Genomic DNA, 15,588 nt, shown 5'->3' with positions numbered 1-15,588 from the left:
TTATATAATAAAGATAATATAATAATTAATTTAACTAACTATAGCTAGTATTATTAATTTTAATCTTAGTAATTAAGCTTATAAAATATAAAGACTAAGTTATAAAAGTAAAGATTAAGTTATATTAAGAAAAGCTAGGTTTTATATTATATATAGTTATTATAATATAACTTAATATAGCTTATACTGCTTTAATTTTTTTTTACTTTCTTATTAATTTAAGCCTAATATATTAAAAGGCAGTAGACTAGCTAATTTACTATTTTTATATATAAAAGCACTTTATATTATAATATAAAGAAGTAAATAAAATATAAGTGCTATATATATTTAGTAATACTTCTTTTATAAATAATATTAAGACCTAAAGGTTTTTATAAAGGTTCTTAATTATAATATTTAAAGGACTAATTATATAAAGTATAATAAGGTAAAGTATAGTTAGTACTTTAATTATAAAAGTAAAGCTTTTATTACTTATATAACTAGAAAAAAAGACTATAGCTTTATAATAATTATTTATATATATAAAGTTTAACCTTAAAAATAAGTAAAAGCTTAATTATAATAACTAATAAATAATATAGCTTATAATTAGCTTAAGTAATTAAATTAGTATTTATTTATAATATATAAATATATATAATATATAGCTTTATTAAAAATATTAAAAAAGAATATTTAAGGTTTCTTATTTTTTTATATAAAAAATAACTACTAATAAGCTTATAAAGGCCCTTTTTTATTAATGCTTTAAGTATTTTAAATTATTATTAAATATAGTAAATATAAGTAATATTATAATTATAAATAAGTAAAGGAAATATTAAAGGAAAGTATATATAAATTATTTAATTAACTAGAAGTAGTAAACTAGCTATACTTATAATATATACTAATAGTAAACTAGCTATATATATTACCTTTATTATAAACTAGCTATACTTAAGCCTAGAATATTTAGGTATTTACCTTTTTTTATGCCTTTATAATATACTTTTATATCTTTTTTTTTATTATATTAAAAAGCTTTTACTACTTTTTTTTATATACTAGATCTTTAATATTTAGTAGCTTAATTTAAAAGTATAATATATATTAAAGGTCCCTTTTTAATTACTTAAAAGTTAGCTTTTAAGTATTATAATTTATTATTAATAATACTTATAGTTTTATTTTTAATAATAATAGTAACTTTTATTAACTTATAAGTAAGAGAGAGGAGAATAAGGCAGCTATAGTATAATATTAGCTAAAGTAAAATTTAAAAAGCAGTAAGTTTTTAAGGACTTATAAAAGGAAATAAAAATAGCTAAACCTTTTATAAACTATATATTAAGTAAAGCGCCTAGTATTATTAATATATTAAGTAAAATCGCCCTTTTTAAAAATAATACTTTATAAGCAGCCTTTATATAAAGGGTTTTAAACCCTTACCTTATTATTATTATTATTATATATAGCCTTTTAAACCTTATATAAAGTAAGGGTGTAAGGCTTTAAAAGCAGGTAACTTAAAAGGTTAGCATACTATATAGTAAATTAAGTATTAGTAATAGTAGTAAAAAGCATAGTTTTAACTATAAGTATTAGTATAAGGTATTAAAAAAAGGGGGTAAGGGCATTAGTACTAATACTAATACTTATAATAAGGCTATTAGGCCTAGTAGTATTAATAATAGTATAAGTATTAGTAATATATTAAATAATTCTAGCTATATAAGTAGTAGTAGTAATAGTAAAGGCTTTTTTTTAAGCTTTTTATTATATTATTAGCTACTTATAATTATAATAAAAGCTTAAATAAGGCTATTTATAACTATTTATATACTTTTTATTTATAAATTAATATAATATTTTTATTACTACTGCTATTAATAATAATAAGAATAATAATAATAATAATTATAAAAAAAAGAGGTATTTATAAAAGGTTAAATTAAGCTTTTATATAGCTTAAAAAAAGCTTTTTAAATAAAAAGTAAGTAAATATTTTTATTATTATTAATTAAAGCTATTATTTTTAATAATACTAGTATAGTATTTTATAATCTTTTTATAAGAAAAATTATAAAGCAGTTATTAAATATAGTAAATACTTTAACTATAGCTTTTATATACTTTTAAAATAATATTTCCTTTATTTAAAAGCTTAATACTATATTATTAAGTATTTAGTACTTAATAAAGCACTTATAATAGCTTTATTAAGTAGGGGGTATATTATAAAAAGCTTAAAATAGTATATATTATGCACTTATAAGCTTATTAAGCGTTATATTTATATATATTTTGTTAACAGTTAGATTATATACCTCTAAACACCACCTCTCCTTAGCCAAACTGTCTCGCAGGGAATCCATTTCTTAGTGAACTGTTAGGACCGCTATGCGTAAATAAGTTAAGATACTATTTAATTATGCAGAGACTAAGCTGTTCTAGCTTAGTTAAGCACTCTAGGGGCTTATGTCTTAAGGACTAACTTGCTTAGTTTTCTACCTAGGTTAGGGAGCGTCTCCCTTCTTATATATTACTATTACTATTCCTAGCTTAGTCAGCCTTATTATTCCTTATTAGTTATCACCTCCCTAGCCTGCGTTTCTTAGGCTATAAAATATCTGCTTATTATAATATAAGCTATAATTATATAATTTATTATAATATTAAAAGCTTAATAAAATAAAAAGGAGGATAGCTTCTTAAATACCTATATATAAGGCCTTAAAAGGCCACCTTTAATATAAAAAATAAGGCATTTTAAAATAACCTCTCTAAAGCTTAATTTAAGCTATCTAAGTATTATAATAAATATTAATACCTTTAAGTCCCCTAGTATTAATATTAATACCCTTAAGTCCCCTAGTATTAATATTAACACCCTTAAGTCCCCTAGTGTTAATATTAACACCCTTAAGTCCCTTAGCACTAAAGTTAATATAACTAAGTCCCCTAGTCTTAAAGCTAATACCCTTAAGCTTTTTAAAACTAATAATATAAATAATAATATCTTTAATTTAAACTTTATCTTTATTATAAATAAGGACTTTAATTTAGTAATAATAGCAGTTAAACTTATAATAACTAAGGCCCTTAAATAAAACTACTTAATATAAACTATATAATAGTATAAATAATTTTACTATATTATATTAGTATAAAATATTATAATTAATTTAAGCACTTATATTATTAGCAGTAATAAAGTTTATAAAAATACTATAGCTATATTAAACTAAATATTAATTTAAATATTATATATTATATTTAAATTATAGGCAGTAGTATAATAAGTATACTTTAAAAAAGTTACTAAAAGATTCCTAGCTATATATTAGCCTAGCTTATTAGCTATAATCTTACTAAATATAAAATATATTATTAAGTTTAATATAAACTAAATACTATTATAACTATATAAAAAAAAATCACTTAAGGCTATACTTTATTAAAAAATAAAAAACTATAAATCTTATTAAGCTTAATGCCTTAAATATTAATAAAGAATATACTAATAAAAGCTATAATACTTAATAAATATATACTACCTAGGCTTAAGAAAATAACTATACTTATATTTAATAAAAGGTTCTTTACTATAACCTTATTAAGTAATTAAGTTAAGCTACTTAATAGTAATAATAATAATAAAAAATAAAATATATTAGCTAAAAAGTTAACTACTATTATAAAAATAAAAGACTAAATTATAATACTTAAAATGCAGATTATAAATATAATATAAAGAAATATTAAGCTTAAGTTATAGCTTAATATATAAAAGATAATAAGTAATAAGCTATAAAAAATAGCTATTAAAGTAAATAAGAAATATAATTTACTATTAAAAACACTTTATAACTTTTAAACCTATATAGTAAAATATATATAAAAATATAAGATATAATTAAATAAGAAGATAGTTAATATAATAAGGATATTATCTTTTTTTTAATAGCTAGGAGATATAGCATATATTATATAATATATCTATATATAAAGTCCTATAGGGGACAGCAGATAGTAATAGAAGCAAGCTTTATTACTAGACTAATGCTATAGTTCTGCCTTAATTAGCGCGCGCCAGAGCTCGTATCACGGAACCAGTCGGACCGAGAAGTTAATTCAGGTTACTGGATGCTGATGTGATAGAATCGGTACAGGAAGGATGTAATATTCGCGCTCAAGAGCTCTCGATGAGCTGTATACTGTAGCTTTGATCAAGACGGACGTGTGAGTCAACTCTCGACGAACAGACTGTTTCTGTGATATTTTGCATCCCCTCCTTCACCCATTGTCAAAGTATTCTCCCCAAGAGACTGATAAAGACTTCCGCCTATAGACAAGGCCACTAAAGAACACAGAGTTAAGCCTACCCTTGAATGGAGGTTCGTAGCAGTGGCATTCATCAACAACTTATATAAAGCAACCTTGCGCTTCCTCAGCGTAAATTTGCACAAAAGAACGTAGCGATTATGGGTTTCGCTGTGAGATGGGTCGCGCCGCTCATATGGTATCTTGCCGCTTAGATACTACCTATGCTCGAAGGCCGAAATAACAATTCGTCACCTAATCGGCGTGTGAGACATATTGGAAGCGCTTTGGAGGCCCTTTGGCATGAGCGTTACGAATGAGGCAAGATGAATCTCATACATCTATTTTAAGTGCATTCGATAGGCATTTTGTCTCGCGAGTCGATATGATTCGTGAGTATTCTTGCGGTCAGTCTCAGTTTACAATGACACATACGGAGCTTTCGGATGCTATCACGGGGCCATCTTATAGCCCAGTCACCAGCGATACTCGCGTTGCCTGACCCGATCAGGCTGCCAGCGGTTCTCCGAGCTTCTTAGCTCCGCCGCCTTGCAAATAATACAAGCATCCAGCAGGATCAAGTGCCGCCTTATCCGAGTTGCCGACATGCCGAATCAGGTACAAATCTGACTTCCCGTCGTTGGCTCATCACCCAATCCTTGATCGAAGACGCCTTCGGCGTTCCTGGATCAAGTTGCATTGCTCATCAGCCTCGCTCTTTAGCAGGAACGACTGTTCCTGGCGGCCAGCGCATTCGGCTGCTTTGTCTTGCGTCACGACGGTAGGTGCGTTATACTACCTTGGACGTGGCGATGACCTTCCCTACGCGTGTCATCTAGAAACTCCCATTTCCACTGCGTCAATCAGTTATAATAGTATTAACCCATTCCAAGCCTACCTAGGCTGCTATTTCCGTAAGCCCTCAACATCAGGTGCAACGCCAGTTGCGATAGACCGGCAAACTTCGGCAGGCTGTGAAGATTCATGGAGAGAGTAGACTAGGACTCGTGGTAATATTTGAAAGCCGCGTTGTGCAAACCAAGACCATCTCTGTTACCACTGATTCATATTCATGAAGGTTATTATTCCATCGTTTGGGCATTGCAGGGCATCCTCATACTAGTTATAGCATCCAACGGAGGCGCAGCAACATTTTGGCTAAATGGGACGGCAGCGCGCCACGCGTTTCTGCGTTGGAGTCTGCACGCATTTGCCCACGATGACGCAAGTGAAATCCGATTTCTGAGGACAAGGGCCACTTCGAACTGCGATCTGGGGCTACAAATGTTACTCTAGCCCCTACGAGCTGCTTGTCGAATCGGTGCTTCGTGGTGGTGAGGCCCAACATGGCTGCCGAAGATATAAATATCAAGTCTCCGTGCTCTGCGGTGGGATTAGTGCCCCCATTCCCGGTCTCCCAACCTACTACATGCTTTTTGCAAGGTTCTGATTTGTGAGCTGAACACGATCGCAAATGTCACTCGCTGCCTCGACTTCTTCGTAATACCATCCTTTTGCGCAAAACCACGCTCGTTTCGAGTGCGAAACAGGTCCTACGGAGAAAACAGCGATAGGGAACTCGCGAACTCAAACTACAGTACAGCATTATCTAAACAATCCCTTATTGCTCCGGCTACGGAACGACAATAGCGCATCGGCTCATCATGATAATCGACAAGATCCCATTGGCGTTGTTGTTTGGTGCTCGCATCGCGCTAGGTGCGGATCTCCAACCCATCCAGATCAAGGTACAGTTGTCTACACAAAAGACATCCATGACACACAAACACCGGTCATCTTGTCCAAGCTCATGTTACCTAACGCCTCATCCCACCTCTTTAGGGCTCCAAATTCTTCTACGAGAACGGGACTCAATTTTTCCTGAAAGGAATCGCGTATCAGCAGGATTCGTCTGCCAATGGACAGACTGCCACCGACACGAAGTTTACCGATCCTCTGGCTAATGAAGCAAACTGCAAGCGTGATATCCCTCTGCTAGCCGAGCTGGGAACCAACGTGATCCGTACCTATGCGATCGATCCGACTGCTGATCACTCCGCGTGCATGGGAATGCTAAACGATGCCGGCATCTATGTGATTTCCGATCTCGGCAATCCGGGCCAGTCGATCAATCGTGAGAATCCCCAGTGGAACGTAGACCTCTTCACGCATTTTCAGCAAGTCGTCGACTCCTTTGCCAACTACACGAATGTCATTGGCTTCTTTGCTGGCAACGAGGTTACCAACAACGCTACCACGACCTCGGCTTCCGCATACGTCAAGGCCGCTGTGCGAGATGTAAAGAAGTATATCAAGGACAAGAAGTATCGCGCCATGGGCGTGGGCTACGCTGCCGATGACGACGCGGACATCAGAGACCAGATCGCCGCCTACTTCAACTGCGGACCGACCGAAGAGTCCGTCGATTTCTTTGGGTACAACGTCTACGAGTGGTGCGGCGAGAAAACGTTCGAGAGCTCCGGCTACAATCGAATCTTAAGCTTCTTTCAAGACTACTCGGTTCCAGTCTTCTTTGCCGAGTATGGCTGCAACCAGCCCGACGGCGCAGCCGGCCGCATATTCCAAGAAACTGGCGCTCTATACGTACACAACATGACGGAAGTTCTCAGCGGTGGCATTGTTTATGAATACTTTGAGGAAGAAAACGATTACGGTACGTTATTACACCTTTCCAATTCCCAGAAAACGGTTCCTCCATTATCTTGAATCGGTGGTGAGACTGACCACGATCATGTTCAAGGCCTCGTCAAGGTCAGTGGTGACACCGCTACCAAGCTGAAGGACTTCAGTGCGCTCCAGCAGCAGATCGAGGCAGTCAACCCTCAAGGTGTTGAGATGTCTAGCTACAGCCCCTCCAATAAGGCCGCTAGTTGCCCTGCAGTCAATTCTACATGGGAGTCCAGCGACAAGCTTCCACCAACTCCCGACTCTGATGCCTGTAGCTGCATGGTCAAGGCCTCTGAGTGCGTCGTATCCAGCAGCACAGATCCTAGCGATTACGGGAGCATTTTCGACTATGTGTGCGGATCGGATCAGTCTCTGTGCAACGGCATCAACGGCAATACTTCCACCGGCGACTATGGCGCTTTCAGCATGTGCAGCGATTCGGACAAATTGACCTACGTCTTGAACCAGTACTACCAGAAGCAGAACAAGGACAGCACCGCTTGTGACTTCAACAGCAGTGCTAAGACGCAGACTGCTTCAGGAACTCTCAACAAGTGCAGTGCACTGGCAGCTTCGAGCTCGAACAACTCCACGGGCTCGGGCGGTGCCTCGGATTCGGGCAATGGTGATGATGATAGCAAGGGAGCTTTGCGGGCTCGTATCCCCAGCAGTTGGCAACTTGGTGGAATCATGTTCGTCACTCTTCTAGTCAGCGCCGGCGTTATGGGCTTGTAAGCTACTGGTGATTAGACGCATTGATTGAGCAGAGTTATTTCAACATTAGTTTGCCCCTTGCTTTTATGATCCTTGCATCGGAGCGCGTTTCTTTCAAACGCTCGAAATGTTCCCATCTTCCGCGCAAATACCCCACGTATGTACCTTGGATGCTAAGCATCGTCTTCTATTACCTTGGTAAATAGCACGTTGTACGGAAAACACCATCTCAGCAATAAAGCCTTGAGCATGGGACCGCTTTCGTCGGCTTCATCAGGGCACGTCACCCACTAACTACACCATCAGGCTGAATTCAAGCATCTCAACGATCGTCAGCATTCTGCACCAGCGTTTGGAACGGCAACTGGAAACTCGTCGCCCTCGGCGACTTAGTCCAGACAGGCTCAAGACCGCCGTGTCGAGGCGGGGTTTGTCCGTTATCGGCAGCTGATAAGTGCCCACGGTTCATAAGACATCAATCTGGAGACCCTTGATGTTCACCTGTGCAGAATTTCGGTGGTGGACTTTTTTGTCGTACATGCAACATTGAGGAAAAGCCAGCATTGAAAGTGAATTTGCTTGAAATTTCACCTACCAAAACATAACGCTTCTCTCTAAAGCCCTTCGCCATACCGGCCCGCTGCCAGAATGCCCGTCTACCATGTCGGTATGTTACATATGGTGTGAAGTGAAATGCCAGTTAAGAGCCTTTCAATTGACACGAAGTAATGAAGTTCTTTTCAAGCTCAAGCCAGATGTTACTGCGGAGCAGGTTGACAAGTGGCGAGACATGATTTTGGCCATGAAAGGACAGGTTCCAGGTGCGCAGCTATACCTCGATCCTGACTCACATTGCTCATACGCATTGCGCAGGCCTCCTCAAAATTTCTTTCGGAAAACCACTGCCGATTACTGCCCATCGTGCCCAGGGCTTCAATGTGGGCCTCGTCGCTGTATTGGATAAAGTCGATACGGTTCCAATCTACGCTCAGCATGCCGCTCATCAACCGTGAGGCTACCCGGATTCCAGATATCTGAAGGGCGCTGACGTGGTTCTCCAGAGTGATACAAATGAAGGATGAGTTGTGCACCGACTCACTAGCTTATGATATGGAATTTGAGGCTTAAATCGGTGCAACGAGAGGCTAGCTCAGCGTTGCCTCAACTGAGGACATCTGCTTTCATCGACAAGTCAAGAAGATGATAAGAGTTGCTTTGGGCGACTGTGTGGTTCTATGATGGCCATGCCCAACAACTTGATGTCCAGCACAGGAATGAGCCTATACCCTATGAGCAGGTGGCCTACTTCAATTGTCTGTGTACATGATACATGTGCGGCATGTCTGACAAACATAACACAAGAACGTGCTGTATTGGACTTCTATATTTTGTTCTGCAGAGGTTCTTGCACTAGCAGCCACAATGCGATTATATACATTAAGCCAAGTTGGCAAATACTTCCTTTATATGCGCTACTGCATCTCGGAAAAGCAGATAGGAGTATTTGTTATGTAGAACATGTAAGAAATCAGAGCCAGCTTGCCTATCTGTCAATGGATTGCAGACCAAGCACTCAAGACTCACGCGGAACCGGATACCATCCTCTTCAGGGCCATTGCCATCGCTCGCTTTCTGAACACTGAATCGATGGCAGCCGGCAAACTCACTCTCACAGTCACCGAAGACCACATCAACGCTGCTCCCCGTGCGCTCCTTGGCCTGTTTGCTAGACAGCTTGGATTCCGCTATTTGAAACGTGTCCCATAGAGTAGTACCCTTGGGAGGAAGCTGAGTGTCTGACAGTTGTTTAGAACGCCATATGGGCCTCTGATCTGGCGTTGGTACCAATTCTGGTTCCATCACTTTATTAAATCACTGGAAATAGGTATGTGACTCAAGTCTGGTAATTGACTTACGGCTATAAGATACTTTCAGAATACTGAATAAAGAGAGAGCGATGCCTTCGGGTAGAAAAACTGGGCCAGCAAAAAAGCCCTTCAGGAACGTAGATAGAACATCCTCTTCTGACGGAGCGCCATGTTTCGGGCACAGTGTCAAGACGATAGAATGAGAGTCCCCCTTGGTAACATGGTTCCGTGGATTTACCAGGTTCCGAATTGTATGCGATTTATTGAAAGAGTCCGATAGCTTGAGACTTGATTGAATCTGTCCTGGGTTTGTTTGGCGGATGCGATTGCGCACTTTCAGGGCATACAGCCCGCTAACGCTAGCGAGGGCCAGGGCCGTCCCTAATGTGATTGTCTTGGGAGTCAGAATCCCCGCCACCCTTCGGATAGGGCCGAACATGTTGAAGAATGACTGGTGCCTTTGAGCTCCTATGCATGAGGCTGGATGTTCATTGCGGCGCTGAACCCTTAAATAACGACGAATCTGCGGACTTGAGGCTCACCGAGAACCCGTGGCGGCAGTCCGACATTTTCCGCACATCGAAAATAGCTCACATGTTCCTTTGCATGGTAGGTAGTTTCCACGAAGGATTTTTGAGCAACCGACAGTCTGACACACTTGTACATATCCGTATACCTAGGCACCCAGGCACCAAAGGACCGGTAATGTTTCCCGGATCTACGAAGTCACTAACGAGTTCAAATAAGACATGTCGATATGCCGTCTGGTGCTGATGAATGGGCACCTGTATACCAACGTAAGAAGTTAGACTTGTGCGTACACTAGCTGTTCGATGCTAATCGGTAAGTCGAGGATTAGAAAAGAAACCGTCCTTATTATCACTAAGAACGAGGACCTCGATTGACCGACAAGAGAGTAGGTTTAAGGACAAAAGATGCTAGAGCGTATCCTCGTCCGATCTTGAGACCTAGGTTAGGTGATGAGAAATGTGAACTAAATTGCAGGTACAATTTCGTCCTAGCTTCTGTAATCAAGTCTACGTTATGCTTCGAGACCTTCACAATCGGCTCATGGGTTCAGGACTTATATCTCCGGAGCTTTACAGTAACTATTTGTCTCTTAAAGTGCCTAGGTAGGTAGGCAGACAGGCCATCGTCACTCGTCTAGGCAGACAGCGGTTGGCGCTACCCTACTTCGGCGCGCATTTGTAGGATATTCTTGACATAAGGTAGGTAGGAAGGTAAGAATAGTGACAATAACTGGCGTTTGTAAGAAAGCGCATCTGCTTATTGCGTTTTAGTCAGACATGGCGCAAAGCGCAGCTTACTTACCTAGGTAGTTCGCCTTATCGAATAGAAATCATAAAACCTTGGATTGCCCATAAACTTTCCCCTCTTTCATTGAAACCGTCAACAATCCAAGCACAGAAGAAGATAGAATACCCAGAGTGTCAGAACGCGGGCCATATCAATGTCTGCCAGCAAACCCATCCTGATCTCGGGCGGTGGCCTCTGTTCCCTGCTGCTGGCCCAATCACTTCGCCGCTCCAACATCCCCTTCCGAATATTCGAGCGCGATGCGTCATTTACGTTTCGTGCCCAAGGGTACCGACTGAGATTGTCGTCAGAAGGGCTTGATGCCATTGAGTCGGTCCTTGAACCCCAGCTGTGGCAAAAGTTCTGGGATAAATGCGGCAAGACGGGAGGCCTTGGCTTTACCGCGCTCGACGCCATCACTGGGGAAGTCACCGAGCATGCAGCTCCTGAGAACCTGGCTTCCAGGGACGGCAAGGTTGTCGGCATCGCTCGCGGAGACATGCGGAAAGTATTTGCCGAGGGCTGTGAGGAGCACATCGAATGGGCCAGGCACGTAACGGGCTACGAATTAACCGACGACGGTGTGGTCGCTACATTTGCCGATGGATCAAAGTCGATTGAGGGTTCCATGCTTGTGGGGGGCGAGGGCATCTACTCCAAAGTCGCGAAGCAAGTGTCAGGCGGACGAATCAAGGTATTTGATACAGGAGCCAGAGGAATCCATGGCCAGGCCCCCACGACTGCTTTCAAGGGCCTGGGAGAGGGAGTCTTTGCCGTGCGAGACAGGTCTCGGCCTGATGGCGCCGTTTTCATCATCACGAATGTGAGGCCTGATCAGATGAATGACCCCAATGTCGAGTTTGGATGGACCATGGGTGGCCAGCCAGGTGTCATCCAGGTTCCAAACGACAACTACAGTATCGTGGGCAAGCAAGCGGCCGACATCGCAAAGTCGCTCGTGAAGAACTGGCACCCTCGCTTCAAGCCACTGTTCGACGAGATGAACGAATCAGAAGCGGCATTCTGGAAAATTACATGTTCCAGCCCATCCGGAGTTCCTGAGTGGCCAAATGAGCCTCGCGTAACAGTCGTTGGAGATGCCTGCCATTCGATGACGCCAGCAGGGGGTATTGGAGCAAATACTGCCGTGCAGGACTCTGCGCTCTTGGGAAGGTTGATACGGGAGGCTGGAGGGTTCAAACCTGGCGTCACAGCGGCGTATGAACGGGACATGAGAGTCTATGCGAGCAAAGCTGTTCACCAGAGCTACACCACGGCTGTCAGCTCATTTGGTGTCAAGATCGACGAAGCAACGAGTCCTACAGTCTGAATTTGAGGCATGAAGCTTTCTTCATGATGAATGTGTGGAATTCAGTCATTATATATTTAGGCTTCGACTCTTTTCCCTTGGACTCTGCCGTCTCTTGCCTTTGGGCGCTTTGATGCCCTAAGAGTCATATATTGAAACCTCTCAGATGTCGTGAAGAACCCCGATTTGAACCTTTCCACTGAATCTTAAGAGTCAGATAGTGATTTTGCATATGCATATGCATTCTGGAGGCTGTATCTTTTCCTCCCGCGTCGCGGATGTGTACTGGGAACTTGCATCATTCGACTCCGTCGGGAAACGCGGACAGAGCTCGATTTTGACAGCTTCTGGATCTATTACGCCAGAAACAATCTCTCAGACTACAGCGAATTACGCTGTCTTTCATAAGTATCCTCGAAATAAAGGGATATATCGCGTCACGGTGGGGGGGGGGGGGGGGGGGGGAGGGGGCGGCAAAGGGGGAAGTCAGCTATGCGAATCGATATGATCCAACAGTCGTGGAGTTATGCACACAACGGCCTGTAGCAATTCCCCGAATGTAAGCAACCTGCGGAACCGCAAGGCAATGCCACTTGGGGCGCTTTGCCTGATAGTGTGAGGCAAGAGGAAATTTCTCTAGTGCTATCCTCAGCACTATTTCAGTTGTGACGCAATGGACTGCAACGTGAGATGTCTGTTGAGCTGGCTCAGATGCGATTGAGAATGAAACCCTTGAGGCAACGAACCCAAAAATTACGGTCCAATACATACAATGCGGATCTGTGCGGCGTATTCTTCTCTCGACACTCATTGAAGATCCCTCATGGTCTATGGTGTAGCTGGCGCATATTGGTGTCTGTGGATTATACGACACCTTGAGAGCGCAATCTCGCTGCCTAATACAATTGGCGAATGGATCGTCAGCACTCTCCATTAGAAAGTCCGATGCGGTTACGACATCCTCGGGTCAGATCACGGGCTGACGGGTAATGAATAGCCAGTGATCATAAAGTTTCCAGCGATTCAAATGGAACTGCACAGGCGTATTATTTCGATTCTTAGCACCCATGGATATAAAACCCGGCATATCCCAAGACATCCGCAAGATACTGGGTATGCTGTTCAAGGATTGTCCGAAACCAGGTCTATAGCAGAGTCTCTGTTGCGGTGTAGACGACATTGCAAGCGGAGTCAATTGGATAAATTCTCAAGCTATGGGACGAAAGAGGCTTGCCAAGCCCAAAGTGGTAGTCTGTGGTCTGGGTGAGTCGCAAACATTTTCATCCCTTCATTGTATCCAGAGCGATTGCCTACAAGGCCCATGCGATATTGACATAACATACCTACAAAAGGGATCGCAGGACTATCGGCATGTAAGAACCTGACCGAGGCTGGGTTCGATGTCACAGGATTCGATGCTTCCGATGCCATTGGTGGGCTCTGGCACTATTCTGAGGGGCAAAGGACTTCTTGTTTATACAACACTCGTGCATTGGTCCGCAGACGTATGGTAGGTGGTGGTTACATCGTCTTCAGAAGCGGACATACCTTACTTACTGTTATGCATGATCAGTTTGGCTTTTCCGACTTTCCTTATGCCAATGGTACGTCGAGTAGATCAGCTGTCACCATAGAGCTGCTCCGTCATTACTGACAAGTCTCATGCTCAGGTGAATCCGACGTGCCACTCGAACCGGGCGAAATCCAAGCATTTCTCGAGTCATATGCCCGTCAGTTTGGCCTTGAATCTCGGCTCCGACTGAGAACAAGAGTGTCAGCCATTGATCGAGTTGGCGACAAGTGGCACTTACAACTTACAAAGTCGGATGGCGAACGCGAAGAGCAAGCATTTGATCGATTGGTACTCTGCACCGGCCTCAACCACTCTCCCAAGCGAGTGCATTTTGAAGGCATTGACGACTTCAAGGGGCAAGTATTCAATACACATACCTACAAAAGGCAAGAGACTTCGATCCTAAGCATCGTCTGGCCGTTTCTGGTGTCTGATCATGGTTTCTAGGCCAAAGAACCTTGACGGAAAGCGAGTCTTGATCGTCGGTCTTGGTGCAACAGCAACAGATATTGCAAGAGGTCTCGTGGGAATAGCAAAAAGCATCTTCATATCACACCGCAATGGCTGTCTCATGGTTAGAGTGGCCCATGTTCGGCTTGGCCCGCAGAGCCGCTGACATACATTACAGCTCCCCTTCGGCAAAGCCAACGACTTCTGCTTCCCCCCTCTTCGCATGCAGAAAGAAAGTATCAAGAAGCCAATTGTCGAGCAAGCCCAGGCATTCCACAAAGCCTTTCTCGACATGCAGGCCGAAGCCTACGACGTGAAGCCAGAATGGGGCCTGGGAAACCCACCCCCTATGCCTTACAAGTTGCCTATCATAGGTGACGGGTTTTATGAACATCTCGTCTCTGGGGCTGTCACGCTAGTCTCTGGTCTCAAGAGAGTCCATGAATCGCATGTGGAGCTATCAGACGGTAAGGTTCTGGAAGTTGACGTTATCATATTCTCCGTCGGTTATACCAAGTCATACTCGTTGGTAGGCCAATGGGATCCTTCTCGGAATATGCCACAAGCATGGAAAGATGCTCCCGGCTCTATGGGACGACCTCTTCCAAGGCTTTACCAGGGCATATTTTCCCTGGACTTCCCAGACTCCCTCGCGTTTTCAGAGCATGTAGGCTCTACTCTATCTGCTACGATAAACGGAGATATGGCATCAATGGCCCTGGCCCAGGTTTGGGCAGGAAACACAAAGTTACCATCAGATGCAGAAATGGCAAGAAATGCAGACAAACAAAACCAAATGGCAATCTTCCTCGCTGGCAAGGGTGAGATTTATGACCCGGCCATGGTGGATAGAGCCGAATGGAATCTCTGGGTGGACAAAGCAGCAGGGCTGGGAATTCAAGACCGAATCGGCAACGGATGGAAGTCGTGGCGACTTATGCTGACAGACTACCGACTCTACAAAACACTTCTCGATGGCACGTTCGTCCCACAGGTTTACCGGCTTTTTGATGAAGGGAAACGAAAGCCTTGGGCTGGGGCTCGGGAATCGTTCTTCAAGGCCAATGGAATGAGCTAGGAGAGCGTCGCATGCTGAGCAGCGAGGCCTACTGGGATAATTCTCCAAGGAAATGTTACTAGAATGCAAATGAAAGGCAGTAGAAGAGTCATAAGCCACTACAAATCCAACTTAAGCCCGTGCGAACAGTTACTCTTGCAGCATGTCACTACTCAATTGACGTCAATCTATCTTTGGTGATTGCGGGTTCTATACCATCTTCCAATACATGACACAGCACTGAAAGTGTTCTGCGGAAATCCCGGGGCTCCGCAAGAAACACCTACTTCGACCATCGACT

The 15,588-nt window shown here is 41.9% G+C and overlaps 4 protein-coding genes across 4 annotated transcripts; 3 read left to right on the top strand and 1 right to left on the bottom strand.

Annotated features, from left to right (window-relative positions):
* Nucleotides 1-5,757: 5,757 nt before the first annotated feature.
* TRIREDRAFT_82633 (uncharacterized protein) lies at nucleotides 5,758-7,734 on the top strand (the record flags this gene model as incomplete). The annotated part of the gene is made up of 3 exons (XM_006969876.1): nucleotides 5,758-6,059; nucleotides 6,154-6,985; nucleotides 7,073-7,734. Exons 1-3 carry the CDS (start codon nucleotides 5,976-5,978, stop codon nucleotides 7,732-7,734), a joined length of 1,578 nt encoding a protein of 525 aa, XP_006969938.1. The 5' UTR covers nucleotides 5,758-5,975.
* Nucleotides 7,735-9,150: 1,416 nt separating this feature from the next.
* On the bottom strand, nucleotides 9,151-10,020 carry TRIREDRAFT_70996 (uncharacterized protein; the record flags this gene model as incomplete). The annotated part of the gene is made up of 2 exons (XM_006969866.1): nucleotides 9,151-9,501; nucleotides 9,643-10,020. 2 exons carry the CDS (start codon nucleotides 10,018-10,020, stop codon nucleotides 9,151-9,153), a joined length of 729 nt encoding a protein of 242 aa, XP_006969928.1.
* Nucleotides 10,021-11,052: 1,032 nt separating this feature from the next.
* Nucleotides 11,053-12,228, top strand: TRIREDRAFT_112596 (uncharacterized protein; the record flags this gene model as incomplete). The annotated part of the gene is made up of 1 exon (XM_006969875.1): nucleotides 11,053-12,228. The coding sequence occupies one exon, from the start codon at nucleotides 11,053-11,055 to the stop codon at nucleotides 12,226-12,228; it is 1,176 nt and encodes a 391-aa protein (XP_006969937.1).
* Nucleotides 12,229-13,558: 1,330 nt separating this feature from the next.
* Nucleotides 13,559-15,308, top strand: TRIREDRAFT_70988 (uncharacterized protein; the record flags this gene model as incomplete). Its single annotated transcript, XM_006969874.1, has 4 exons — nucleotides 13,559-13,721; nucleotides 13,878-14,191; nucleotides 14,235-14,360; nucleotides 14,409-15,308. Coding segments are annotated over 4 exons (1,503 nt in total), but the record flags the coding sequence as incomplete, so codon positions are not given.
* Nucleotides 15,309-15,588: the final 280 nt, after the last annotated feature.

This window comes from Trichoderma reesei (assembly GCF_000167675.1).
Source record: "Trichoderma reesei QM6a unplaced genomic scaffold TRIREscaffold_46, whole genome shotgun sequence".
In the NCBI taxonomy this organism is placed as follows: domain Eukaryota; kingdom Fungi; phylum Ascomycota; class Sordariomycetes; order Hypocreales; family Hypocreaceae; genus Trichoderma; species Trichoderma reesei.
The sequence above is the reverse complement of the archived record's forward strand: the minus strand, read 5'-3'. Positions and strand labels throughout refer to the sequence as shown.